Source organism: Suncus etruscus, chromosome 15 (assembly GCF_024139225.1).
Source record: "Suncus etruscus isolate mSunEtr1 chromosome 15, mSunEtr1.pri.cur, whole genome shotgun sequence".
NCBI classification, from domain to species: domain Eukaryota; kingdom Metazoa; phylum Chordata; class Mammalia; order Eulipotyphla; family Soricidae; genus Suncus; species Suncus etruscus.
In genome coordinates, this window is record NC_064862.1 from 86,689,127 (window position 1) to 86,716,509 (window position 27,383).

Genomic DNA, 27,383 nt, shown 5'->3' on the forward strand with positions numbered 1-27,383 from the left:
TGGTTTTCCAAGTGGAGGGCAGGGAGCGGGTTCTAGAATAAATCATTTTTAAAAAAAACTTCAACTTTTTCATTTTTTTTCCAACATCCAGGGCTTACTCCTGGTTTTGTGTTTCGGGATCATTCTTAGCTGTGTTTGGGGTGGATCCTCTGGAATGCTGGGGATAGAACCCGGGTGAGGTGCGGCCAAGGCAAATGCCCTACCCGCCTTACCTGGACTCTCCAAACCTGTTTTTTTGTTGTTTTTTTTTTGTTTTGTTTTTTGGCTTTTGGGCCACACCCGGCAGTGTTCAGGGGTGACTCCTAGCTATCTGCTCAGAAATAGCTCCTGGCAGGCACTGGGACGTCGGGATTTGAACCAACCACCCTTAGGTCCTGGATCAGCTGCTTGCAAGGCAAGGGCCGCTGTGCTATCTCTCCGGCCCCTCCTAACCTGTTTTTTAATTGTTCTGTATGGATTGTATGTTGATTTTTTGTTTGGTTTTGGACCACACCTAATGAAGCTCAGGGTTTACTCCTGGCTCTGAGCTCAGATGTTGCTCCTGTAAGGTTTGGGGATCATATGGGATGCCGGGGATCTAACCCGGGTTCATCCCAGGTCAGCAGTGTGCAAGGCAAGCAACCTACTGTTGTGCTATTGCTCCAGCCCCTGGTTTGTATGTTGGAAGTCAGCCCAGACCTCCACAAGGATCATTTTGATGGAGCCTTCTTTTCTATTGTGGGGACAAAGGGAACTCGATCATTTTTGGCTGTAATCAGGGTTTACTCCTGCTCTGCCTTCAGGGATCCCTCCTGGTGCGGCTCTGAGAGACCCTATGTGATACCAGGAATTGAACATAGATAGGCTGCATGCAAGGCAAGAGTTGACCTGCTCTCCTATCGTTGTGGGGACGGGTCTGTGACTGCTGGAACTTTTGGAAGTATGGAAGGGCAAGGGAAGACTGCCCCCCTCGCACTCTGTGAATACCCAGAGTTTGAAGAGCCAGAAATTCTTGGTGACGATGATATTTAAAAAAGGATGGAGGGGGCTGGAACAGTAGCACAGTGGTAAGGTGTTTGCATTGCACACGGCCAATACAGGAAGGACACTAGTTTGAATTCTGGCATCCCCTATGGTCCCCTGAGCCTGCCAGGAGCGACTTCTGAACACAGAGCTAGGAGTAACCCTTGAGTGTTGCTGAGTGTGACCCAAAAACAAACAAAAAAAGAAGATGGAGCTTGGGAGCTGGAGAGAGGACAGGGGTAGGACACTTGCCTTGTACACAGCCCACCTTGTTTCATCTGTTTTGTTTGTTTTTTTTTTTTTTTTTTGGGTCACACCCGGCAGCACTCAGGGGTTCCTCCTTTGAACCTTCTGCATGCAAGGCAAATGCCTTACCTTCATGCTATTTCTCCGGCCCCCATCTTTTCTTTTTTAATGGGGGGGCACACCCAGCGGTGCTCATGGGTTACTCCTAGCTCTGTGCTCAGGAATTACTTCTGGTGGTGCTCAGAGACCATATAGGATGCTGGGGATTGAATCCCAGTCGGCTGTTCTATTGCTCTGGCCCCCCATGTTCCATCTCTGGCACCTCATATGGTCCCCCAAACACTGCAGGGTAAATCTTGAGTGCAGAGTGGGAGTAGGTTGAGCATCTCCAGGTGTGGCTGTAAAACAAAACAAAAGAAGGACAAAAAGAAAAAAGATGTTGGTACAATCAATCCTAAGGTTATTCTTTTAAAAACATTTTTAGGGGCTGGAGAGACAGATGGAGGTAAGGCATTTGCCTTGCATGCAGAGGACAGTGGTTTGAATCCCGGCATCCCATATGATACCCCGAGTCTGCTAGGAGCGATTTCGGAGCATAGAGTCAGGAGGAACCCCTGAGCGCTGCCGGGTGTGACCCAAAGAACAAAAAAACAAGCCAAAAAAGAGGGCGGGAGGGAGAGAGAGCACAGCGTGGTAGGGAGTTTGCCTTAGAAGTAGAAGGATGGGCCCGGAGAGATAGCACAGTGGTGTTTGCCTTGCAAGCAGCCGATCCAGGACCAAAGGTGGTTGGTTCGAATCCCGGTGTCCCATATGGTCCCCCGTGCCTGCCAGGAGCTATTTCTGAGCAGACAGCCAGGAGTAACCCTTGAGCACCGCCGGGTGTGGCCCAAAAATCAAAAATCAAAAAAAAAAAGAAGAAGTAGAAGGACGGTGGTTCTAATCCCAGCATCCCTTATGTTCACCCTCAGCCTGCCAGGAGCGATTTCTGAGCACAGAGCCATGAGTAACCCCTGAGCTCTGCCGGGCGTGACCCCCCCAAGAGAAAGAATGCCAAGTAAGGGACAATCCAATAGACTATCATCACCAGATCCCACCCTAGGGTGGAATACAATAATTGATTAGGGGGGGAATCAGTAAGTAACCCAACACCCTAACAGCAGTCAAATCAGGTCCCTTAAAGCTCCAGGATTAGGGGCCGGGCGGTGGCGCTAAAGGTAAGGTGCCTGCTTTGCCTGCGCTAGCCTTGGACGGACCGCGGTTCGATCCCCCGGCGTCCCATATGGTCCCCCAAGCCAGGAGTGACTTCTGAGCGCATAGCCAGGAGTAACCCCTGAGCGTTACCGGGTGTGGCCCAAAAACCAAAAAAAAAAAAAAAAAAAAAGCTCCAGGATTACAGGGGCCAGAATCAATAACAACTGTGGGACTGGGACTGCGCCTGCGCGCGGCGGTGGGGCGGGAGGGGGTGTGCCCAGAGCAAAGGAGGCGTGGCCAGGTCGGGCGAGGCGGGACGGGGCCCGGACGTGCTAGGGGGCGTGTCCCGAGCGGAGGGGGCGTGTCCAGGGCGAAGGCGGGAGCCGGCGGCGGCGCGGCGTCCGCGGCGGCTGCGCGCGCATGCGTGCCTTACCGGCCGGGGAGCGGGAGGAGGCGCCTGGGGGGGGGGTCACGTGGTCGCGCCTGCGCAGCGCCGCGCCGCCCGCTTCCCTCACACAAAGCCTAGACGCGGAGAAAATGGCGGCAGGGGTCGAAGCGGCGGCCGAGGCGGCGGCGGCGGCGGCGGCGGCGGAGCCCAAGATGGAGGAGGAGAGCGGCGCGCCGGGCGTGCCGAGCGGCAACGGGGCTCCGGGCCCGAAGGGGTGAGTCCGGGCCCGTGTTTGGGGGTGACCCCGCGCCCCTTAACGGCCCGCACACGTCACACACACACACACACACACACCGCCTCGGGGCGGCCCCCCAGATTGCTCTGAGCGTCGGGGCCGCTTCCGGGGGCCGCTCCTGGCCTCCGATCGGGGGGGACCCACTTCCGGGCCCCCCCCCGCTTCACCCCGCCTTAGGGGCGCCCCACTCGGACCCGGAGCCGGCCCCGGGTTGGTTGGGGTGTCGCCCTTTGGAGGCAGCCCGTGCCTCAGTTTCCCCCCTGGCGCCGCGCCTCGCCTCGCGCTTCTGGGGGCTCCGCGCGCCCACGCACCCGGAGCCCAACGGCCGCCCAGACTCGCACCCGGGCTCCCCCCACCCCACCCCACCCCACCCCGCCACGCGCTCCGGGGTTCTCGGAGCGCCCCGCCCCGCACCCCAGGCGCCCGCCCGCCCGCCCGATCTCGGGGGGTGGGGGGCCCCCCCGGCGGAAGTTTGCCCGGTGCCTACGCAGAAGCTTCTGGAGAGTTTTTGCTCCCCTCCCCTCCCCGTCCAAAAGATCATTTTTTTGGTCTTTTTATTTTTAATGATTTTTTTTTTGCAAATTTTGTTTTAGGGCCCACTTCCCGCCGTGCTCGGGGATCCCCGTCGCGTTGCAAAGCTGAGCCCCCCAGCAAAAGTAGCTTGCACACAACAAGCAGGGCTCAGCAAGCAAGAGGGGGTTCACACACACACACATACACACACACACACACACACGTTCACCCCATCTTACCCCCCCCCCCCCGCCGAAAACCAACCAAAGATTCGGGGGGCCCAGGCGGGAGTGCACCGTCTTCTTCCTTGTCCAACGGGAAGTTCCAAAATTTAAAAAAAAGAAAGAACATTTTTTTTTTTCTTCTCCTAGCTGTCAGTCAACTTGGAGGTCGGTGGAGCGGGAAGCTCAGTTGCTTGCAAAAAAAAAAAAAAAAAAAGAAAGAAAGAAAAACTTCTGCTGCCGGATTTCGAGTCTTTGGAGTTTCTCGCTTTTCTTTTTTTACTTTTTTTCCTTTTCTCTTAGGGGCCATGCATCCCCAGCGCTGTTCAGGACTTGTCATTTGGCTCTGTGCGCCCCGGATCATTCCTGGTGGGGCACCACCTCCCCGTGTTTTGCTGGGGGATCGAGCCCCCCAGATAAGGGCACTTTGCAGAGCGTCGTCCTACCCGTGGTATTACCTCTCAAGTTCTTTATTTATTTTATTATTATTTTTTAAACTTTATTGGTTGGTTTCTGGGCCACACCCAGCGGTGCTCAGGAGTTACTCCTGGCCCTGCATTCAGAAATCGCCCCTGGCAGGCTGGGGGACCTTCTTGAGATGCCAGGAATCGAACTGGGCCCCTCCTGGGTCCGCCACGTGCAAGGCTCTGCTATCTCTTGGGCCCAGGTCTCCAGGTTCTTTAAAGTTTACTGGAAAACCCCCCCGCCCCCTTTTTTTAAAGTGATGTGGGGGTAAGAGAGTATGCTGAGCGGTGGTCTCCATGCAACTTATTATTTATTTATTTATTTTTGTTTTGTTTTTGGGCCACACCCGGCAGTGCTCAGGGGTTACTCCTGGCTGTCTGCTCAGAAATAGCTCCTGGCAGGCACGGGGGACCATATGGGACACCGGGATTCGAACCAACCACCTTTGGTCCTGGATCGGCTGCTTGCAAGGCAAACGCCGCTGTGCTATCTCTCCGGGCCCGCAACTTAATAATTTTGGTCTCCTGTATCTGAAAGATAATCTGGAGATTGGGGGGTGGATGTCAGGATTTGTATGCTTGGGTCCACGGGAGGAGAGAGAAAGCTGGACTCCTGTTTAGTTTACCACCGATTAAAGAACAATAAAATCTTCCCAGTAATATAGTCACTATGCAAAGTTCACCGTGGAAGCCTGGCAGCGGTGACAGGCCCCGGGGAAGGGCTTGTGGGGCTGTGCGTGTGCCAAACTACAGCCTTGGACTTTCTCATTCTGAAGAGGCTCAGGCCCTGAGTTCCCCCGTGCCCCCTTACCCGCAGGTTTCAGGTTGTGTTCGTGAGAGGAGAAGGTAATAGAAGCACTTCTGTAAAGGAGCATTCAGTGTGCACAGCTGTGTGGTTAAACTTTCTGATTTTGAATGTGGGGGTGTTTCGGCCATATCCGCTTGTGCTCAGGGATGACTCCTGATGGTGTTTGGGCGGACCTGTGCTGTGTCAGCAGTGAAATTGGGTCCAAAGTGGGTGGACTGTGTGCAGGGAATATCCCTGTATGCTTGCTAGCCCTCAGGTTGAGAGAAAGATAGAAGGATTACACACACCCACACTCCCAACTCTCTTTGGCATATTCAAGGGAATGTTTTTTATTATTTTATTATTTTGGTTTTTGGGTCACAGCCGGCAGCACTCAGTGGTTCCTCCTGGCTCTATGCTCAGAAATCGCTCCTGGCAGGCTCGGGGGACCTTATGGGATGCCAGGATTCGAACCACCGTCCTCCTGCATGCAAGGCAAACGCCCTACCTCCATACTATCTCTCTGGCCCCTCAAGGGAATGTTTTAATTTTTCTATTATTTCTTTGGGGCCACTCCTAGAGGGCTCGGGATCATATGGGATGCCGGGATTCGAACCACTGTCCTTCCATGCAAGGCAAACCGCCTACTTCCATGCTATCTCTCCGGCCCCCCAAAGGTTATTTTTAAATCCTCTCCAAGGCTCAGGATTTCTGAGGGCCTGTAAGATGCCTTTATTTCTTTTCTTTTTTTTTTTTAAATATAATTTTTATTTTGATCATAGTGGCTTATATATTGTTGACAATAATATTTTAGGTACATATTTATTTCTTATATATCTCTGTCGTTCCCAAAGCAGCCGTCCTGGTTGCAGCAGGTGAGAGAGAAATGGAGTGAGTTACAGGTGATAGCTTCTGGGGTGCATTTTCCAAACGAAACATTTCCCCCTGCCCATTGTCAAATAGTGTTTTGTGACTGATTGATTTCAAAGTTATAGCACCTTAACTCTTAATCATACTGTACCTAGGATTGTTCAATACAGAATATTTTAGGAAGCTAGCCACGCACATAGGTTATACAGGTAGAAAACTTGTCTTTCCTTAAAAAACGTTTTTTGGGGGGGTTTGGTTTTGGGCCACATCCAGTGTTATTTTTGGCCCTGTATTCAGGGTTCATTTGTGGCAGTGTTTAGGGGACCTTAGGGGTGTCAAGAATTGAATCTCGGGGCCGGGAGGTGGCGCTAAAGGTAAGGTGCCTGCCTTGCCTGCGCTAACCTTGGACGGACTGCGGTTCGATCCCCTGGTGTCCCATATGGTCCCCCAAGCCAGGAGCAACTTCTGAGCACATAGCCAGGAGTAACCCCTGAGCGTTACTGGGTGTGGCCCAAAAACCAAAAAAAAAAAAAAAAAAAAAAAAAAAGAATTGAATCTCTGGGACCAGTGAGGTAGCGCTAGAGGTAAGGTGTCTGCATTACAAGCGCTAGCCAAGGAAGGACCGAGGTTCGATCCCCCAGCGTCCCATATGGTCCCCCAAGCCAGGGGTAATTTCTGAGCGCTTGGCCAGGAGTAACCCCTGAGCTTATCAAACGGGTGTGGCCGAAAAACCAAAAAAAAAAAATGAATTGAATCCCTGGTCTGTTGCATGAAAGGCAAAAAACCTGTCCTGTTGCCCCTTTTTCAAAGCTCTCAAGTAAAGCTCAAGCCACAAAGTTCAAGTCCTGGGAGAGGATTGGGTTAGGGACCTGGGTGCAAGCCCCACCTCCAAAGCACTAGGTCCATGGGAAAGAAAGTGTCAGGAGACATTTGTAATGTTGGAAACTAACCTGGTGAAAGGGAAGTAGTTACCATTAGTGGAAATTTTTTGTTGGGACCACACCCAGCCCTGTTGGGGACTACTGGCAAGGTGTCCTGTTTCCTGATGATTAGGACCATGCTGTACTGGGGCTCCAGTTTCCTTGGCCCTGAAAAATATGTGGGGGGGAGCTTTTCTTTTGGGTGGGGGGCACACACATGGTGGTGCTTAGGGTTTACTCCTGGCAGGTTACAGGGACCATATGCTGTTGCAGAGATCAAACTGGTATTAGCTGTGCGCAAGGCAGTGCCTTAACTCCTCTGCTATGCAAATATTCTTTTTTTGGGGGGAGGTTTTTGGGTCACACCCAGCAGTGCTCAGGGGTTACTCCTGGCAGGCACGGGGGACCATATGGGACACCGGGATTCGAACCAACCACCTTTGGTCCTGGATCGGCTGCTTGCAAGGCAAATGCCACTGTGCTATCTCTCCGGGCCCTGCAAATATTCTTAAGCATTTGTTGAACATCCACCCACTCAATGCTACCACCCTCAGTCTACTAGGTCATAACAAATAATGCACGAAACCAAAAACATCAGTAATACCTTTTCTTGTTTGGTTTTTGGGTAACACCGGACGACACTCGGGTTACTCCTGGCTCTGTGCTCAGGAATCGCCCCTAGCAGGCTCAGGGGAGCACATGGGATGCCAGGAATCAAACCACCGTCTCCTGGGTTGGCCTTGTGCAAGGCAAATGCCCTACTGCGGTGCTGTCTCCGTTCCCAGTAATCTGTATTAAAGGCAGGAAAAGTATGGCAAACAAAGGGCCTCATGAAAGTAGGACATGGAGGGGAGGGGTTGACTGCAAAACATACGTCCCATGTAGATTTCTTTTTTGCTAATTCAGGTCTGTTAGAACGTCTGAAAAATGTCTGAAAACCCTGGGTATCTATATTCATGAGGGACCCCACCATTGCTTGCCTCAAGGCTGTGAAAGAAGATGCTGGTGGGAAGAGGCAGACAGAAGCCAGAGTGTCCTGTCAGGGTTTTTGATTAGGCTTTGCACCATGATAATCTCAAGCTGCTCTTAAAGTACTTAGAGTATTGCAAGGATCACCTGGCCACTGGTGGGCTATAATTTCCAGTTAAGGGTTTTGGATTCTCCCCAGAAGACCTTTGTTCGAGGAAAGGGGGGGGGGCAAAGTTTTGTCCTGCTGCCTGACTCTGCTCTGGAATCACCCCTGTCTGTGCTTGGGGCATCAAATGTGGTGTGGCCCTGGGATTGAGCCCTCTTGGACACATGCACAGTTGTACTTTCTTTGCTCCCTGGTTGCTTCTTCATACATGGCTTCATGTCTATGAGCTTGTTACTTGGATTCAGCCACATTCCCAGTCTGGATTGATGATTTATAAAAAAAATTTGATCTTGGGGCCGGAAAGATAGCATGGAGGTAGGGCATTTGCCTTGCATGCAAAAGGACGGTGGTTCGAATTCCAGCATCCCATATGTTCTCCGAGCCTGCCAGGAGTGATTTCTGAGCGTAGAGCCAGGAATAACTCTTGAGCACTGCAGGGTGCTTGATCTTGTAGGTTCTTGGGAAGATAATGAATTTTCTTTTTTTTTCTTTTTCTTTTTTTTTTGGTTTTGGTTTTTGGGTCATACCCAGCAGCATCCTTACTCTTGGCTCTACACTCAATTATCACTTATGGCAGGCTCGGGGGACCATGTGGGATGCCAGAAATGTAACATGGGTCAGTCCCAAGTGGCCACGTGCAAGGCAAATGTCTGCCGCAGCTATTGCTCCAGCCCCTAAATTTTCTTTTTGGAGCCCAGAGGCTTTCTCTGTCTCTGTATTTGGAAGTGATCTCTGATAATCCTCCTCATGCTGAGATTTGAACCAGGGGCCTGGTTACCACAGCTGCCTGGAAACCCAAGTGCCTTCTCTTCTGGGCCAGGAGACACCAAGAAAGGTTTTCTGGTTGTCTTAACTCTGAGGCTCTTGCTGTTGCTGCGGCCACAGTACCAATCTGTGGCCTCTTGGGAAACAGCCATTTATTTGTATTGTTTTTGGTTTTGGGGCCATACCCAGCAGGGCTCAGGGGTTACTCCTGGCTTTGAGCTCAGAAACTACTACTGGCAGACTGTGGGGAGGGGGGACCATATTGGATGTTTGGGATCTAACCCAGGTTGGTCTCCTGCAAGGCAAACGCTCCTCCTGCTGTGCTGTTGCCTTGGCTCTTATTTGTATATTATTTAGAAGAGGTGTTAGAGCCCTGGTGTTTTGCTTTAATTTGAATATTTGCTGTACCTTAAAGTGATCTCATACCTGGGCTGGAGAAATAGGGTAGGGATTAATGCATGTACCTTGCATGCAGCCCTGGGAGGTAGCCCAAAGGGCTGGAACACATAGTTAGCATGTGGGTGTGATCCCTGATACAAAGAACTTCCTTGTGCCAGGGGAATACTGGCCTCGCCCCCAGAGATAAGCTCTCATTGCCATGGTGACTGTTTACCAAGACTGTTTAGGGTAGGGAGAGACTGCTCACCAGTGACGAACTGAGCTCTCTAGTTGCAAGAAATGGGCCTTGGAGTTCAAGCAGCAACTTACCCTGCTGTCACCTCAATTAGTTACCCTGAGCAGTTCCTCACCTAGGCTTTGGTTAGGCTGGTGAAGCTCACAGCCTTGTTCCTGCCACTCTGCAGGTTCTGCTGGTTTTGCTGTGGAAGAACTTGTACAGGACGGAGCAGGAATAACAGTGCTCTGAAGAGGAAGATTTATTTATTTTTGGTTCTGGGGCCACACCTAGTGACGCTTGGGTCACTCCAGGCTGTGCACTCAGAAATCTCTCCTGGCAGGTTTGGGGGACCATAAGGCATGACGGGATTCGAATGACCGTCAGTCCCAGGTCTGCCGCAATCAAGGCAAATAAATGTGTTACTGCTGTGATATCTCTCTGGCCCCTACAGAGGAAGATTTAGAGCAGCGCAGATTGAAGGAGTGTCTGGCCCAAGCCGGAGGACCCTGGGAAGATACTTGTCTTGCAATCAGCTAATCCAGGTTCCCCCCCCATATGGTTCCATGAGGTGCACCAGGAGTGATTTCTGAATGCGGAGCTAGGAGTAAGCCCTGAGAATTTCCGAGCACAACCAGTTGTGGGCCCCCCCCCCCAAAAAAAAACCCCAAAAAACAATAACTAGAGACCTGAAAGAATTTCTATAGTCTATTACTTATAGAAGGGATGGTTCTCTGGGGTGCCTGGGGGCTCAGTATTTTCCTCAGGAGATGTGGTCAGAATTCCAGGATATTGGGGTTGCCACTTCATATCGAACTTTTTTTTTTGGTTTTGGTTTTTGGGTCACACCTGGCAGCGCTCAGGGATAACTCATGGCTCTCTGCTCAGAAATCGCTCCTGGCAGACACGTGGGACCATATGGGATGCCGGATTCTACATGCAAGGCAAACGCCCTACCTCCATGCTATCTCTCTTTGTCTCCCAGATCATACTTTTTAAAAACTGTTTTGCATTAAAACAGGTTACCTGGGCCAGGAGAGATAGCACAGTGGTGTTTGCCTTGCAAGCAGCCAATCCAGGACCTAAGGTGGTTGGTTCAAATCCCCGTGTCCCATATGGTCCCCCGTGCCTGCCAGGAGCTATTTCTGAGCAGACAGCCAGGAGTAACCCCTGAGTACCACCAGGTGTGGCCCAAAAACCAAAACCAAAACCAAAAACAAAAACCAAAAAAAAAACAACAGGTTACCTGCTTCCAGGCTGGAATGTTTTAGGTCAAAATTGGGGGTGTTTATCACTAAGGGGCTGGAGAGATCAGAGGGCACTTGCTCTGCACACTTTGCATATTCCTGCATCCTGAGCAGTGCTAAAACAAATAGAATCACCCCTCAATCAGACCCATAGCCTGTCTTCCCTTGTAGTCCTCCCAAGTCCTCCCCCTTCCAGTGAGATGTTTCCCATCTGCTTGCATCAGTGGTTCTCAATGGGGAAATCTGTTTTCCCCTTGGGACATTTTCCATCTTCTCCTAGCGACTAAAAGAGTAGGGTTGCTGCTGTGCACACCTCCCCACCCCCCAGAGATACAGGGAGCTGCTATGAACATTCCTGTGTCCGCCTCCTCCTGGGCACAGCAAAGGATTAGCTTTGCAGATTAGAGTGTTCAAATATAGTTTCTTTGAGATCTTTATTTTATTTTATTTTATTTTATTTTTGGCTATGCTCAGTTGTGCTTAGGGCTTACTTATGGCTCTTACTCATGGCTTAAGGGTCAATTTTGGCAAGGCCCAGGGAGACCATATAAGATTCCAGAGATCATACCCAGGTTGGCTGCATGCAAGGTAAGTGCCCTCTCTGCTGTACAAAAGGCTCTGTCCAAACCCTCTTTTTGAGTATAGTCATTTAATACATAAATAGCCCTTCAAATGACGTGCCTTTTTTTTTTTTTTTTGGTTTTTGGGTCATACCTGGCAGTGCTCAGGGATTACTCCTGGCTCCACACTCAGAAATTGCTCCTGGCAGGCTCGGGGGACCATATGGGGACGCTGTGATTTGAACCATCGTCCTTCTGCATGCATGGCAAATGCCCTACCTCCATGCTATCTCTTCGGCCCCAAATGATCTGCTTTTTTTTGTTTGTTTTGTTTTTTGGGCCACACCCAGTGGTGCTCAGGGGTTACTCCTGGCTATCTGCTCAGAAAAAGCTCCTGGCACCGGGATTTGAACCAACCACCTTAGGTCCTGGATCGGCTGCTTGCAAGGCAAATACCGCCCCCAAATGATCTGCTTTTTACACCGGATTAAACCAACCAGATTCCTGGCATCTGATCAGATTTGGAAATCTTCCGTTTGTTTAGTATTGGTTTTGGGGCCATACCTAGTGATGCTCAGGACTTAACTCCTGTTTCTGTACTCCGGGATCAGTCACTCCTGGAAGGGCTCATAGAGCTCTATGGAGTTTTGGGGATAGGCCTTGTGAGTCTGCTGCAGGCTATTGCCCTCTCTCCTCAATAGCATTTAATATTGCCTGCTGTACTATTTCTCTCTCCTGGAAAGGGTGTTTTGCATGTATTGTCACCCAGGTTTGAGTCCTGAGACTGTCCCCCTGCTAGGAGAGAAACCTTGGAGGTCCCTGGTATGGCAAGGTCAGAGCCAACACCACAATGCTCAGTTTCTTTCATCAGGGTGTAGTGAGGGTGTCAGTCACCTGCAGTTGCCTGAGCACTGCTTGTGCCCACACTCTCATGCAGGTCCTGTTTAAAGCTCATAAGGAAGTACTTTAAATGTGATGTATTTTGTAACTTGGAGGTGAGCCTAGACTAGCATCGTTACTGTCTGTGATCTTCAGTTCAGTGTTTTTAAAATTGAGTCAGTGGAACTGGAGCGAAAGCATAGTAGGAAGTGTGTTTGCCTTACATATGGCAGACCAGGTCTGATATCCTGCAGCCCATATCCCTGAGCCTACCAGGAGTGATTTCTGAGCACGGAGCCAGGAGTAACCCCTCAGTGCTGCCACTTGTGGCCTAAAAGCAAAGTAACAACAACAGCAACAACGTCATAGGGGCTGGGGCAACAGTTCAGTGGTAAAGCCTGGCAAGTGATCAAACCAGGATTCCAGCCTTGACATTTCATGTGGTCCTCAGAACCTGTGGGAGTGACCTCTGGGCCCCACCCAAGAATAATCCCTGAGCATTACCAGTGTGGGCACCCCCAAACAAACAGACAGAGGGCTAGGTAAGCAGAACTGTCCTGTGGCTGTTCCAGGTGCCAGGAAGGGTTAGAGCCGAGCAGAAAGCCAGGGAGCAGCTGGGGCTGCGTGGACATTGGCTCTGCCTCGGAGGTCACACTTCCTGTAGCACTTCCTGTAGCGCTAGTTTGCGTCTGTGGGGCGGAAGCACATGGGCACACCCGGCACTCAAAGGCCAGTTCCCAGAGAGGGAGGCCCTGCTGAAGATGCATCCACCCTTCTTTACCAAGGGCGGCTGAAGGCACACTTGCCTCCCGCGTGGAGCTACTGCCTTCCTGTCTCCCCTTTTCTTTTCCTCTCTTTCACACCCAGAGGGGAGACCATCAACGGTCCAGTGTCAAATCTGGGCCTGCTCTATGCTTTGCGTGCATTCGGCCCCTCTCTGGCCCAGGTTTCCTCTTTATAGCCTCAAAGTTGTGGGGTTGGGTAAAGTACCACGGGCCAAGGGTGAAAGTCCCATAAATGGTGATTGGGGCACTAATTGAGATGGGTGCTGTAGGAAGGAAATAAGGTTGGAAGGGCCACAGGCAGTATAAGGTTAAGAAACTGGTGTGAATGGTTTTAGGGATGAGGGTGTTGGATCTTGAAAAGTGGTGCTCTGCCTCTGGGTCAGGTTGTCAGTCCAGCCTTGATCCGGTGCTGGGAATTTCCTGGGCCCACCCAGGCAGTGCTCAGGGGTCTACAGGGTTCCGCCCAATTGTGTTCACTGCTGCTAGGGCTGTACCCTGTGATGTTTGCCTCCTCTACCCAAGGAGTGAAGGTCCCCAGTGCTTTTTCATACAATTAAAATACCTTGCTGATTCTAAAACCATTTTTTGGGGGTGGAGTTCACATCTGTCGGTGCTCAGGGGTTACTCCTGGTTCTGTGTGCAGCAATCACTCCTGGCAGGCCTGGGGGACCTTATGGGATGCCGGGATTCAAACCACCATCCGTCCTGGATTGGCTGTGTGCAAGGCAAATGGCCTACAGCTTGTGCTATCTCTGGCCCTCCAGAATTTTTTTTTTTTTTTTGGTTTTTGGGTCATACCAGGCAGAGCTCAGGGTTTACTCCTGGCTCTACACTCAGAAATAGCTCCTAGCAGGCACAGGGGACCATATGGGATGCCGGGATTCGAACTACCGTCCTTCTACATGCAAGGCAAACGCCTTACCTCCATGCTATCTCTTCGGCCCTCCAAAACCATTTTTAAATATATCATTATTTTGGTGCTACGGCGTTCAGGAACCACTCTTGGCAGGTTTTGTGGGGACTGACTAGTGCATGGGTTTGAATCCTGCTTGGTTGTGCATGTAGCATGTGCCCGATGTGCCGTTCTGTTTTTGCTGTTCTTGTTACAGTTTATCTGATTTTCCTGATGAACTTTTCTCTCACACCAGTTAGCAATTATTAGGTAGCTCCTTACTCCCCTCTCTCTTCCCAGCCTGTGTTCTGTGTGACTTACTTCATTGGACTTGTTTCCCAAGTTCAGCTCTCATGTCTTTCATGCGTCCATCCTGTGTGGTGGGGATCACATTTGCTTCATTTTCCTCTTGGTTGGCTCGTGGCTTTCCACCTGATGACATTTGGTGTACAGGTATCTTGGTTCTTCGTTTGGGGTATAGGCCTAGGACTGGGTTGTTGGATCATAACTTCTGAACTGTTATAAGAGCTGTACCATTTTCCCACTTAACCAATTCCCCCCACAAGAAGACACTGTGAAGCCGTTGCCATTCACGAGGCCTGTCCCTTCTTTGACTGGGTGCTGTGTCTTAGACCGCCCTCCTCTCACAGACACACCTCTGAGTGCACTTGGTTTCCCCAGTAGGTGGGTTTGAGTGGTTGTACTGTGGAAACTTTAAGCTTTGTGGGGCACTTCTCAGTGTCTGCAGTCATTGTCTTTTTCAAATCAAACTAACATTCATCTGGTTAGTTATCTATCCATAGCTTGGTGTGGACTTGGAGAGCTGGCAAATCAAATATTGTCTTTCACACGATTCTGACAGACACTTTTCTCTTTCCAATTCAGTGAAGGAGAACGACCTACTCCGAATGAAAAAAGGAAGGAAAAAAACATTAAACGAGGAGGAAATCGCTTTGAGCCATATGCCAATCCGACTAAAAGATACAGAGCCTTTATAACAAATATCCCTTTTGATGTGAAATGGCAGTCACTTAAGGACCTGGTCAAAGAAAAAGGTAATGGTACTGGTGGTGGAGTAGGGTAAGAAGGCCGCTGCGCCATCTCTCCAATTCTTTCCATGGTGATTTTTGGGCATTGGAAGCTGTTCTGGGTGGAGCATGCTTGCTGTCCAGCCCCCACAGCCCCTTTGTTTTTGTTTTTGTTTTTGTTTTTTTGTTTTTTTGCAGTCAGGCCACCTGCATGTTGAACAGTGTGGTTTTATTGCCCCGGGGCTTGCAAATGGTTTTACTGGCTTTATTTGGCTACTAGGGCTTGGATAAGCTGGGGACCTTTTTAAAAACTCTTCCTATTAGATTGCATAGGTTTCTCCCCCCCCCCCCTTGTTTGTTTTCTTTTTTAAACGTTTACCCTCTTGTGGGAAGGTTGACATTATGTGGCTGGTCTCCAGAAGCCAAGTTTGGTCGCTGGAACTTATGCTGTTCAGATCCTAGATCCTGCAACAAGCTCGTTTCAACACAAGCTTGTGTTAGGACCTCTCTGCCCTTGAACAACTCAGGAGAGGTGAGGGGCACTCGGCGAGCTCCATGGAAAGCTTGTAAAGGGTCTGATGGGAGGAACGGGCGCCACTCTGTTGCCACCAGGAGGCTCGAGGAGGCTGGTGGCCCTCGGCCTCAACTACTGTGGACACCACAAGTGTCTGCTTTGTCGGCTTTGGTTTCCCTGTCCTGGTTCTTGGCCCTGCTGGTGGCACTGGCGGCTCATGAGCTGGATGCTCAGCCCAAGTTGAGATGCACAGTCTTGCTCGAAGAAGCATGTGGCTGAAGCCCAGAGGTCTCCTCAGCCTGCCCTGGAGGGAACCCGAGTCAGAGCCCTCTAAAATGGAGTCTTTTTGGAAGGACTGGCAGGTATTGGAGTTCTGGAGCATACATCATGCAGTGGAATTGGCGCTTGATTTGTCAAGTATTGTACACTTCCGGGACGATGTTGCCCCTTGGCTAGGCCATTTCGGTATGTGGACTGGTACTCCCAGGATTGGGCTTCGAAGCCATGAGTGGGCCCTGCCATCATTGTCCCATCACTTCATTGGACCATGACATGCCAGAAGAAGTAGGTTCCTTGAGCATGGACACCCTTGTCAGTCCCATATGCTGCTCCCAGGGGACCCTAACGGAGAAATGTGTGGGTGTGAGGTTGGTGTCCTACCTTGATGGGCCAAAGACTCGCCTTTTCTCCTTGGGCAGCGGGTGACGAGTCTTCCTTTTGTCTGAAGGGCGTGGCACGGGGTGCTCCCAGATGCAGTGGTCTTGGTTTTGCGGGACTGCTGCTGCCTTCACCACAAGCTTAGACTTCTGTTAACAGTCCAGTTGGGTCTCAGTTGAATCCGTTTCGGGAATAAGCCCCAAATGCGTGTTCTTGTGATTTGGTGGAACCGCTGCATTGCTCCTTCATGGCTAATCAGGTATAGTGCCAAGGAAAACGCCAGTGTTCGCATTTTGTAAGAGCTTGCTGGCCATTTTATTTTCTCCACTTATAGAAATGTGTGAACCAGTTTTGGAACATGATGGATAAAGTAGGTGACCTTTTTACTGCTTTCCCATTCAGTGATGGTAGCAGCCGCCGCCAGGACTTTTCTGGATGTAGAAGCAGCTCACCTCAACAAACTATTTTGCACTGTATTAAGTGTGGGGCCAGCCTGGTGGTTTACTTGGATACTTCCAAACTGGTTCTTCCTATTCCCCTAGCATAAGCTAAGAAAACCCTGGTTCAGCCCTTTCTCAGTGTATTCTTGGTGGTGTAATTTAGAATTACAGGTGTGCAGTAAATCAATTATTTTTAACAAATCTTCAAATGTTCTTGTATAGTGCTCCCCTATACAGATTAAATTCTTTTCCACTTAATTAAATGATTAGTTGTATTGTCTTAGCTGTGGGGGAAAAGGACTCAAAAGAGAAAGGTAATTCTTTATGGTAGCACCTATTCAGTATGTGAAGTCTAAAGTTTACTGTTTACATACTCCATAAATATTTATTTTATGAGGGATTAAAAATGTTTTTATGTCTTGCTTTGGTACACTTAAAATATGGTGAAATGATAAAATGGTTATTTGGAATCAAATATTTAAATGAAATCTGTTGCACATAATTTTTTTTTTTAAGAATAGCTAATGCAAGGAAGTAACTGGCTTTTATACTTCAGAACCTTTGTTCTCTGGCAGGTCCTGGTATGGGAACAGCACAGATTAGGGCTGTCACCAAGTGCTTTGTCAGTGTCCTCAGCAGAGGACCCGGAAACAGTCTGTTTTAGTGCTGGCTATCCTCTGCCCAGCCTGGCAGTGCCTGGCCTTTCAGCACCTGCTCACTGCCTCTCTCAGTAGCACTGGAGGTCCCCATCTTGAGTTCTCCCCAATTTACCGCCCAGCCCTTTGATCCTCGTGCCCCTTTAGTTTGGGCAACGGGCAGCATCTAGATGATGCTTGAACATTGGGAGCCACCCTGGGACAGTGGCTCTTCACTGCCTGCCTGTCCTGCTCTGCTCTGAAAGCCTCCCTGTGCTGAGCACTCGTTCTCCAGCCAGCCCATCCATCAGAAGTTGAGCTCTTCAATCAGACTTTTCCTTTCCCACTCTGAGTGGCTCGTAGATCCAAGGAAAAGTTTTATCCTTTTGACTGTGGGCAGGGTTGTAGTTCGGGCCACACTTGGCAGTGCTGAGGAGCTTGAACTCTCTGGGAAAGGAATCCAGACTGCAGCTTGTAGAACCCACATATAGTCAGTCCCTCCAGCTCTCCCTAGCCAGCCTTACTTGCTTACAGTCAGTGATCCATGGAGCAGAATGGCTGCTTTGGGGACTGGAGCGATAGCACAGTGGTAGGGCGAACCCTGGTTCAATTCCTGGTGTCCCATATGGTCCCCAAGCGTGCCAGAAGTGATTTCTGAGCGCAGAGCTAGGAGTAGTAACCCCTGAGCACCACTGGATGTAAACTTCCCCCAAACAAGAATGGCTATTATGGTCGCCAAAATGTTGCTGGATTGGAAAGAAAGTGACAGCCCACTGGAAGGATAGGGATTTGGAATTGGTGACCACAGACCCAGGTATCTGAGTGTCTCTAGCAGAATCGCAGCTGCCTAATTTCTATCACTTGACCGATACTGGGAAAAGACCAGTATCAGACCATCTGGCCCGAGGTAGAAACTAAGATTTCTGTGAGCAGTAGAAATAGTGCTTGAACATTGGGAGCAGAATAGTGTTGCCCTGCATTCCCACAAGTCCTGTGGATGAATGACTGTGCTGTGGGCTGCTTGTTCTAGAGGCAGGTGGGGCCTTCGTGCTGGCTGGCAGTGAGCAAACACGGATATGGTTTGCACTAGGCATACAGGCAGTGTGGAGCTTACTCCAGTCAATCCCACACTTAGCAGCAGTCAGTTTAACTTGTGTGAGCAAAGATTTCTCTTAAGTCCTTAATCCTTCCATTTTGATGCATCACTTTTAAGTAAATTTCCAGTTGACAGAAAAATTGAGGCCTGCAGGGCAAGTGGAGTTTAATGGAAAGTCTCTGGGACCATCTGCACTTCAGGGGATCTGCTGAGCAGAACTTCTTTACTGTCGAAGTTCAGATCGTTGCCAGTCTCTTTCTCCTTTATGTTTTCCACTCTCTGAATTGCAGCCCGTTGAGTGCAGCCCGCCCTGATAGTGGGCACATTGTACATCCAGCCTGACTTACGGGCATTAAAAGGTGGTGCTCATCTGCCACTATCCAATGGATTGGGAGATGGACTAGTCTCGATAATGTTAACTTATCTGAGTCAGGTGGTCATTGAGTACTTTTGCCACGGTTCAAGCAGTCCTTAGGTCAAGAAGCAAACTCCAAACTCACTCTGCACTTGTCCATCAGTGACGCATGGAGAGATGAGAATGTTTGCTAGCATGTGCTGTTTTTGAGGCCCCCCCCCACCCCCGGGGAAAATTGGCTTTTTCACACATGAATTATCTCTAGTGAAGTCTTGGCCTCTGCTTTGTTTGTTCCCAATTCAGATTTCAACATTAAAAAAACCATCACTCGTGATAAAATTCCATGTAGCAGTGTTCTAGTTGCTTTGAGGGCTTGCCTGAAGTTTGGGACATTGACCCTCAAGTGTTCTGTACTTGAAGTGAATTTCCAAGGAATTCACCTAAATTGGTTACAAGAGGGCTTTTGGAATGTTTTAAAATAATGCTGGACTGGAGCATCCAGTGAGTCTAGAAATGTCTCTAGTAAGTTGTTCTGATGTTGACACTGCATAGCCTCACTGTATTGGCAGTCTCATCTCCTTGGGGAGCTCCATGGAGTCTCCCTGTGCAGTGGGGAGAAGAGCAGCAAGGAAGTCTTCGTACCCAGGTGCCTGTTTAAGCGGGACCACACCACAGACTGGACACACTTGGCGCTGGTGACCCTCACCCACTCTCTGGCCTGTGCTAGAGCTGGTTTTTCAGGGGCCTCAACTTTGTCTTCCCAAAGGCAAGTGAGAGCACACAGCTCTCATTCATACACCAGAGTCCATATGGGCTGACAGAGGGATGTGAGGAACTAGGAGAGGCATTTGGCCCTTCCTGGACCTTCTTTTACTGCAGGGAGCAGCATTGAACCCCATTTTTTAGTGTATTGGCAGTTGGATATGTGTTGCAAGTCAGCCCCTGAAGAGGTTGACTGATGGAGGGATGGAGGATGAGGTCTTTCCCCTCCAGCTCGGAGCACGCATCTGCCACCCTGTCCAGCGACGGTTCTGAGGTGAAACGGTGGGTAAACAGCTCGCAGACAGTCAGGCTTGTGGAAATATTAGCTTTATTTAGTGGACAAGACTGAAGTCCAAAGTCTCAGCCTCAGTTCCAGCCAAAAAGCCCCTCGCCTTCCATAGACCCTTGTTTTTATCCCCCAGAATCAGGTACCACCCAATGGTGGGATCAGATACCAACCAATGGTGGAAGCAGAATCAGGTACCACCCTAGGGTGGGGGCAGAATGCCAAGTCACACCCTAGGGTAGGGCACAATCACTGATCAGGGTAGGGTCAGTAACATAATAATCCCATAAAATGTTTACATACACAACAGATATGTACCATTACTGGAAGTTCTGCTTTCTAAAACCCCTTTCTAACCTGGTTAAGATCTTAGAATCAATTTTGCCTTGGGCATGCTTGGTTTCTTAATTATACTTGCTTTTTGACAAACTGGCTTTCAGCACACAGACTAGAAACTTTCTAAAACACACCAGTATTTGAATTCTGACCATTTGGTTACAACTGTTGTGTCCTCGGTAATAATTCTGCACAGCTTTCTTTTCACCATCCTGATGTCCCGCCTTGGCATTTTCATCCAGGTTAGTCCTCAAATTGCTCTGCTCATGGCCTCAGGACTTTACTCCTGTGAGGGTGAAATAAAGCTACATAGACCTACCACTTGGCCATGGTCACTTTTCACTTTACCTGGAGCATGTACCCAAAGTTAAACTATGGGTCCCTCCTGTTTCCTCTCCTTCCTTTTGTGTGCAGAGTGCAGACTTGCAGGAAGGGACCAGGAAGGAAAGAAGGTGAGGCTACCAAACAAACTGGGAACCCGGCCTTCTGGCCTACTGCCAGCCAGACTACTTACTCACTTGCCTTTGAGATGTTACTTTTGTTTTACACTTTATCCTCTCGTGTTTAGGTTAATTTAAAGATCTTCATGGCTTAATATCCTTTGAACAAAGAAGTTAGAGTAGGCAAGGCCCTCTGGTACCATGAAGAGGGTTACTTTTGCCCAGGTACTACCAAGTGAAACAATGGCAGTTGACTTGAAGGAGGCTTTTCCGAGCAGCTTCCAAAAACCAAAGACCTTTCTTGCTTCCGGAGGGTCCCCCAGTGTGACCCATTTGTCTTTCTGTTTCCCATGTGCTAGCTTCGAGTTCTGCAGCCATGTTGGTGATTGTCTTATTGAATGGGGTCAGATATTGGTCATGGTGGTCATGAATTGGCAATCCAAACCTTGAGGAAAAGCTGTAGAATCTTTGGAAATGCTCTGTGTGGCCCGGAGCCCTGGGATGCTGACTGAGCTGTGCATTTGCAAGAAGAAAGCCTGGCTGGCTTAATGTACGCAGGAGACTCCAGATGCTGCTCTACTCCTGCTATTACTCTGCAGACGTCCCTTCTAAAATTGTGTAGCCTACTGCTGTGGGTAGGACTAGCTCTAGAGCTAGTGGACTGGGCCCCTTGTTTAAAAACTTAGAATTTCAAGACAGTGACAGCAGACCATTTAAGCTGAGTACAGGGCTTGGTGCGATTGTGAATTGTGTGGGTTCACAATCCCCAGCTAGTATCTCTCTGCGCTGTTGAGTGCACACAGACTTGTATGGAATATTTGAGCTCAGTGGAGAGGCAGTGTGGACTGCTTAACTGCTCTCGCCAGCAAGAGAAGCGTGTATAAAACGGTTTTCCTCTTTTCCTCCAAAAAAGTGAACTACGCTGACCTCTTTCCTATAGATTTGGATTGCCTGTTGTCATGAATGAGTCTAGGGAAATGGATATGGAAATGTGTGGAAATAGCTCGTTTGTGGTGGGAGGAAAATCAAGGACATATTGTTAACATCTGACCTTCTTTTACTGCACACCTGTAATGCCTAGTGTGGTGGTTTAGAGAATATGGAGTGTTTCTGGGCTTTCTTATAAGGCAGAGGCTCCATACAAGGTTGCTGATGATTGTTCTAAATTCCCATTGTTTTCTTGGCTTTTCTCCCTTGGTTTATGTGTCGTCTGGAAACTGATTTGTAGTTGGTGAGGTAACATACGTGGAGCTCTTAATGGACGCTGAAGGAAAGTCAAGGGTAAGTGTCTGAGAGAATTTCTTCTGTGGATTTACTACATGAAAAATGTAACTGTATGGTGGCGTGGAATCGAATGCAATCAGGATGGCAGTGAGTGCCCATGTTACAGCAGTCATGTTTGATTTCTGCCAAACATTAGAGCGGGGTGGGGAGGGGATTTGCAAATGGGGGAGTCCCGCTCTTCCAAATGGCTGGCCAAAGAGCTTTTTGGTATTCTGTTTGGATGCCCATTTTGGGTTACTGGGGACCAAGAGCAGCATTGTCTTTGTTAACAGAGGAATTGGCTGTGTGTGAATTATGCATGGAATTTCAGCGGTGGTACATTAATGTAAAACGTGTGTTCTTGTCTAGAAAATGTTACTCTTGGTTGTTTGCTGAATTTGAAAGTTGCGTGAACCCAAGATTCTGAAAAGGTGCCTTTGTGCCAGTAATTTGTAAAATAAATACCTAAAACCGGAACGTTTCAAATTGGCCTAGTTTAAAGAGAAGAAAAACTTTTTCCTGTTGTGCAACAGAATGGCTTAGAATAAGCCAAAGGATTTATTCCGAGCTTAATTTATGGAAGGGATGGATTTAGAAGAGGAGTATGATCAGGAATTGATTTGAGTCCAGAGGGAAGCAGATACAAAGCTTGTGCGATGACTTTTTTATTTTTTGAGATCTTGAATTTAGGTCTTACTGAGAGCTTCAAGTCGCTCTTGTTCAGTACTGCTAATGTGCAGGCACAGGGGTTCCTGAGGCGCCCAGCTTTTGATAGGGGAGGCCAGGCAAGACCCTCTGGCAGCGTTTCCTTAGGCGGGTCAATTAAAAAACAAAAACCAAACTTTGTTACATAAATCGTATTTTATACTTCTGACTGCCATTGATACTTAACATTTTTTCTTTTCTTTTTCCCCACTTCCCTTGCCGATCTGACTCACGTGTGACTTCCAAAGGGGTGTGCGTAAGTATTGTTTGCTTATACTTATTAGATGCTTACTGGCATTTTGGGTTTTCTGGGTGGTTGGGACTGATTTCATTCAATCTTCTTTTGATTCTTTGCAGCGTTGTTGAATTTAAGATGGAAGAGAGCATGAAAAAAGCTGCTGAAGTGCTAAACAAGCATAGTCTGAGTGGAAGACCACTGAAAGTCAAAGAAGTAAGCTCTTGATTGTATGTTGGGGGCCATACCCAATGGTACTGGTGCTCCTGGCTTAACTTCTAGCTTGGCACTCAGGGGACCCTGTGTGGTGCCAGGGAATAAACCTGAGCCAGCTGTGTTCAAGGCAAAGGCCCGGTCCGCTGTACTGTCTCTCCAGCCCCAAAGAAGTAAGCTCACGAATCGTGGGCTACTGCTGCTAATGGTCGCGCTGTCGCTGTTAGGAGCTAGGAAGAGACAGTGACAGTCGCCGGCTCTGTTGTTCATCGTTCAGTGGTGAGTGCACGGATGAGTGCTGACCGCCTGCCTCGCTCACCAGCTGCCAGCTTCCCCTCTACAGCCTCTCCTCCCACCCCCAGTCCCTGTGAATTTACTGAAGCCTCTGGGTAATTAAACCCCATCAAATGGCTTCTCTCTTGACGAGGAGGATGGGTTGTTGGTGAAATACCTCCCTTATTTGTGTCGCTTCTTCATTGCTGAGAGGACCAGGAGTAGGATTAAGGGTTTTTGCGTTAGAAGGTGAGGCAGATCAGGGTCGGGAATTCGGGAACAGTGTCAGTGGTTTAGGAGACAGCTGCAGACTTGGGCTTGAGTTAGCTGCTTGCGCAGCTTGAAGGACTGGGGGGACTTGGGTGAGCGAAAACTGGGTTCATGAACTCTGGGGTTACTCCTGCCTCTACGCTCAGAAATCTCTCCTGGCAGGCTCCGGGGAACATGGGATGAAGGGATTTGATCCACCGTCCTTCTGCACTCAAAGAAAATGCCTTGTCTCCATACTATCTCTGTGGCCCCAACCCCATTAGTTTTGACTCTTTCCTCAATACCATGAAGATCTTAGTGTAATGTTTTGTTTTGGGGCCACACCTGGCAGTGCTTGGGTTACTCCTGACACTGTGCTCAAAGAAAACTGGCAGTGCTTTGGGACCATATGGGGTGCCAGGGATTGATCCCAAGTCAGCCAAGTGGAAGGCAAGCACCTTCCCCGCTGTACTACTGCTCTGACCCCAGATATTATTTCAGTGTGAACCTTCTGTGTTTTCTCACCTCTTCTTTGTGTTTTGATAATTCTGTTGAGCTAAATGTTCACATTCTTTTTCTTCTTACTTATGTTGCTGGAATACTTCCTGGACTGGTCGCTTAGCTACTTGATTTTCTTCAAAAATGATTTCAAGATATGCTTTCCAAATAATCTTTCAATCCCTGAAGTTTTGAGGACTATTTCTTACTGTACATGCATAGTCTTGATCATTTCTGGGCCATTGAAGTTAATGCGTTTGTGCTTATTTTAGGATCCTGATGGTGAACATGCCAGGAGAGCGATGCAAAAGGTGATGGCTACGACTGGTGGGATGGGTATGGGACCAGGTGGCCCAGGAATGATTAATATCCCACCCAGTATCCTAAATAATCCTAACATCCCAAATGAGATTATCCATGCATTACAGGCTGGAAGACTTGGAAGCACAGTATTTGTAGCAAATGTAAGTAAACAGAAATGTTGTTTTTTGTCAATATGTTCTAAAAGTAGTTAACGGTTGAAGAACTTAAAAGGCAGAGTTTTCTTCTTGATCCCCTTTCCATTTTTAGGGGGGGGGCACATCCTAGTGGGCTTGCTTACTCTTGGCTCAGTGCTCAGGGACCCATATGGGGTGCCGGGGAACAAACTTAGGTTAGGGCATTTGAGGCATGTGCCTTTCTTGTACTATCTCTCTGGCCCTGGATCTGTTTCTAGAAGACTAGTTCAGATTGGGCATTGCTTCCAAGAGATTACATTGGTCCTAAGCCATAGGCTTGACTCTTTGCAAAAGTGGCAGCTGTGCTCTTTTTAGGTGTAGGGTGAAGAAGTGGAAGTAGCAGGCATATAGCCAAATCATGATCTGTATGTTGAGATGACTGCAAGGAGGACTATTGATAAAAGAATGGAGTGGGAGGAAGAAGAGAAATCCGACTCCATGGGGAGCAATTTTTAAGCAGCCACAAAACAAGCATTTGCTTAAAGATATACTCAACCTGCTTTCCCAAAGAGCCAATTGGGTTTCTTTTTTCTTTTTTCTTTTTTTTTTTTTTTTGGTGTGTGTGCATGGTCTATGGTGGCTTATTCCTCGCTCTGCTCAGGGTTCATTCCTAGTGGGCTTGGAGCCAGGGAATGAATGACCTTGGGTCCGCTGAGTGCAAGGCAAGTGCCCTTTCCCCGTATGGTGGAGTTTTGTTTATTTTGTTTTGGGACCTCACCCACCATCATTCAGGGCTTTCTCCTGGCAAGTTCAGGGGACCGTATGGGATGCTGGCAATCAAACCTGGGTCTGTCCCAGGTTGTCTGCATGCAAGGCAATGCCCTGCTATGTGCTATCACTCCGGCCCTGGTGTAGTTTTGAGACTAGCTGTCTTGATCCTATTTGAAATTTTCCTCTAGTGTTTCTGACTTATGTGGTAATTCTATTTCAGAAAAAAATAAGGCATGTTTTGTTCGTGAAGTAAGTAAAGATGTTTTACTTAACTAACCATTGTACATTGAGATTTTTTTCCTCCTTTCCTTGATTTAGCTGGATTATAAAGTTGGCTGGAAGAAATTGAAGGAAGTTTTTAGTATGGCTGGTGTGGTGGTTCGAGCAGATATTCTTGAAGATAAAGATGGGAAAAGTCGTGGAATAGGCACTGTTACTTTTGAGCAATCCATTGAAGCTGTGCAGGCTATCTGTATCCTTTATCTGGAATCTGCACTCTGATGTGGCCTAGTTACAATGATTACATAGGTGTTTGTGAGGTAGAGGGGACTTTGTATTACTCTTTTCTTTTTTTCTTTCTTTTTTTTTTGATTTTTGTGACACACCTGGCAGCGCTCAGGGGTTACTCCTGGCTCTATGCTCAGAAATTGCTCCTGGCAGGCTCAGGGGATCATATGGGATGCCGGGCTTCAAACCATTAACCTTCTGCATACAAGGCAAATGCCTTACCTCCATGATATCTCTCCGGCCCCCTTTGTATTACTCTTAAGTAAGGAGTCAGAAACTGTCCATTTCTGAGACGTGAAGGTCCCCGGAGCTCTTCCTTCGATTGGGATCACTTCAGTCCTGTGTAAATAGATGATTCACTTCCTCTAGGTACAAAACTGTCCCATGTCCATACAGAGCTGCGCTCCAGCCCACCAGTGGAGAGAAAATTGATTGTTAGTTTATTTATTTTTTTGGTTTTTCGGGCCACACCCATTTGATGCTCAGGGGTTAATCCTGGCTAAGTGCTCAGAAATTGCCCCTGGCTTGGGGGACCATACGGGAGGCCGGGGGATCGAACCATGGTCCTGATCCTTGGCTAGCGCTTGCAAGGCAGACACCTTACCTCTAGCGCCACCTCGCCGGCCTCATTGTTAATTTTTAATTTCTTCCTTTGATTGATGGGCACCCTGGCAGTGTGTGAAACTCAACCAGGGTTGGTAATGTGTCATATTAGTCCCATAGCTACCAGACTTTGTTCGGTCCCTTATTTAGAGTCCTACAACGTCAAATCTCCCGGGGCCTGACAGGATTTCGGGAAGCGCTTCTCTCAGAGGCAGTCCCGCCTGCTGCCATTTAGTTTTCCAAGTGCCATAGATGAGTGCAGTCCCTTATCGATGGGATAGTCACTGAGTATCTTAGCAGAAAGCCTGGGCTTCCCAAAAGTATGGGTGGCCTATCCTGTCAGGTGCACACAGACTGCCTCAGTTGTTTGTGTGTTCACTGTAGAAACGAGGTTGGCCATATAAATAGCGAATTAAATTGCTTTAGACACCCGCCCTGTGAAGGGACTGAGCATGGCAGGGAATTGCCACCTGCTGCAGTGCGGGCTTGTCGAGCTGTCAGAAATCCTTAATGGCAACCCCAGCTATGTTTAACGGCCAGCTGCTGTTTGACAGACCGATGCATGTGAAAATGGTAAGTGAGCAGCACTTGCTACTAACATTCGCCGTGGGCAAGAGCAAGTCTAGCGATTGTTGTTTTGTGGATCGGTGCGATTGGGGGTGTCCATTGAACAAATTGATGACAAACACTCGGCTGATGCAACTTTGAAAACTTCTTGGGTACAGTCAACTGTTCTGCCATCTGTACCTTCTCTGTGAGCGAATGCTCATGAGTTTTCAGCTTTCCTAGCAGCCGCATCCATCGTGCAGTGTTTATTTAGCATCATAGCTGTTGTGAATATGATTGCATCTTTTTCTGGTTTTGTTCTGGGGCCATTGTGGCAATTATATATAATAATAGCTCAGGGTTAGTCCTGGCTGTACATTCAGGGATGATTCCTAGAGGCCTTGGGGCACCTAATAGGGTGCCAGAAATTGAACCTGAGTAGGTACATGCAAGGCAAAAGCCTCACCTATGTGATCCAGCCCACTGCAAGAACTTTTTTTCTTTAAACTCTTTTTTGAGGGATTACTAATTCTTCATTCAGAACACTGTGTAGGGCAGGGGTCTCAAACTTGCGGCCCGCGGGCCGTTTGTGGCCCGGCTGGCCTGCAAATATTGCAGTATTCACGATTATTCGCTTACCAAATAATCGCAATAAAAATCGCATTAGTAAGAAAAAAATTTCATTAAACATTCGCATACTCCGAGCAGTTTCGTTCGGGGTATGCAAATATTTAATGCGATTTTTTGCGATTGTTTTTCTT

The 27,383-nt window shown here is 48.7% G+C and overlaps 1 protein-coding gene across 3 annotated transcripts in view; it reads left to right on the top strand.

Moving 5' to 3' along the window:
* Positions 1-2,957: 2,957 nt before the first annotated feature.
* Positions 2,958-27,383, top strand: part of HNRNPM (heterogeneous nuclear ribonucleoprotein M) — a 40,941-nt gene continuing 16,515 nt past the window's right edge. The window contains exons 1-9 of one of the 3 annotated variants that reach the window (XM_049789429.1): positions 2,958-3,101; positions 14,659-14,828; positions 21,551-21,603; positions 22,539-22,546; positions 22,648-22,741; positions 24,031-24,069; positions 24,187-24,222; positions 25,285-25,438; positions 26,600-26,649. In XM_049789429.1, the coding sequence (XP_049645386.1) occupies positions 2,977-3,101; positions 14,659-14,828; positions 21,551-21,603; positions 22,539-22,546; positions 22,648-22,741; positions 24,031-24,069; positions 24,187-24,222; positions 25,285-25,438; positions 26,600-26,649 (729 nt within the window). In that variant the 5' untranslated portion in view covers positions 2,958-2,976. Of the gene's footprint in view, positions 3,102-14,658; positions 14,829-21,550; positions 21,604-22,538; positions 22,547-22,647; positions 22,742-24,030; positions 24,223-25,284; positions 25,439-26,599; positions 26,650-27,383 lie in introns of those variants that run through there. The other 2 variants (XM_049789428.1, XM_049789427.1) reach the window with 2 other exon arrangements.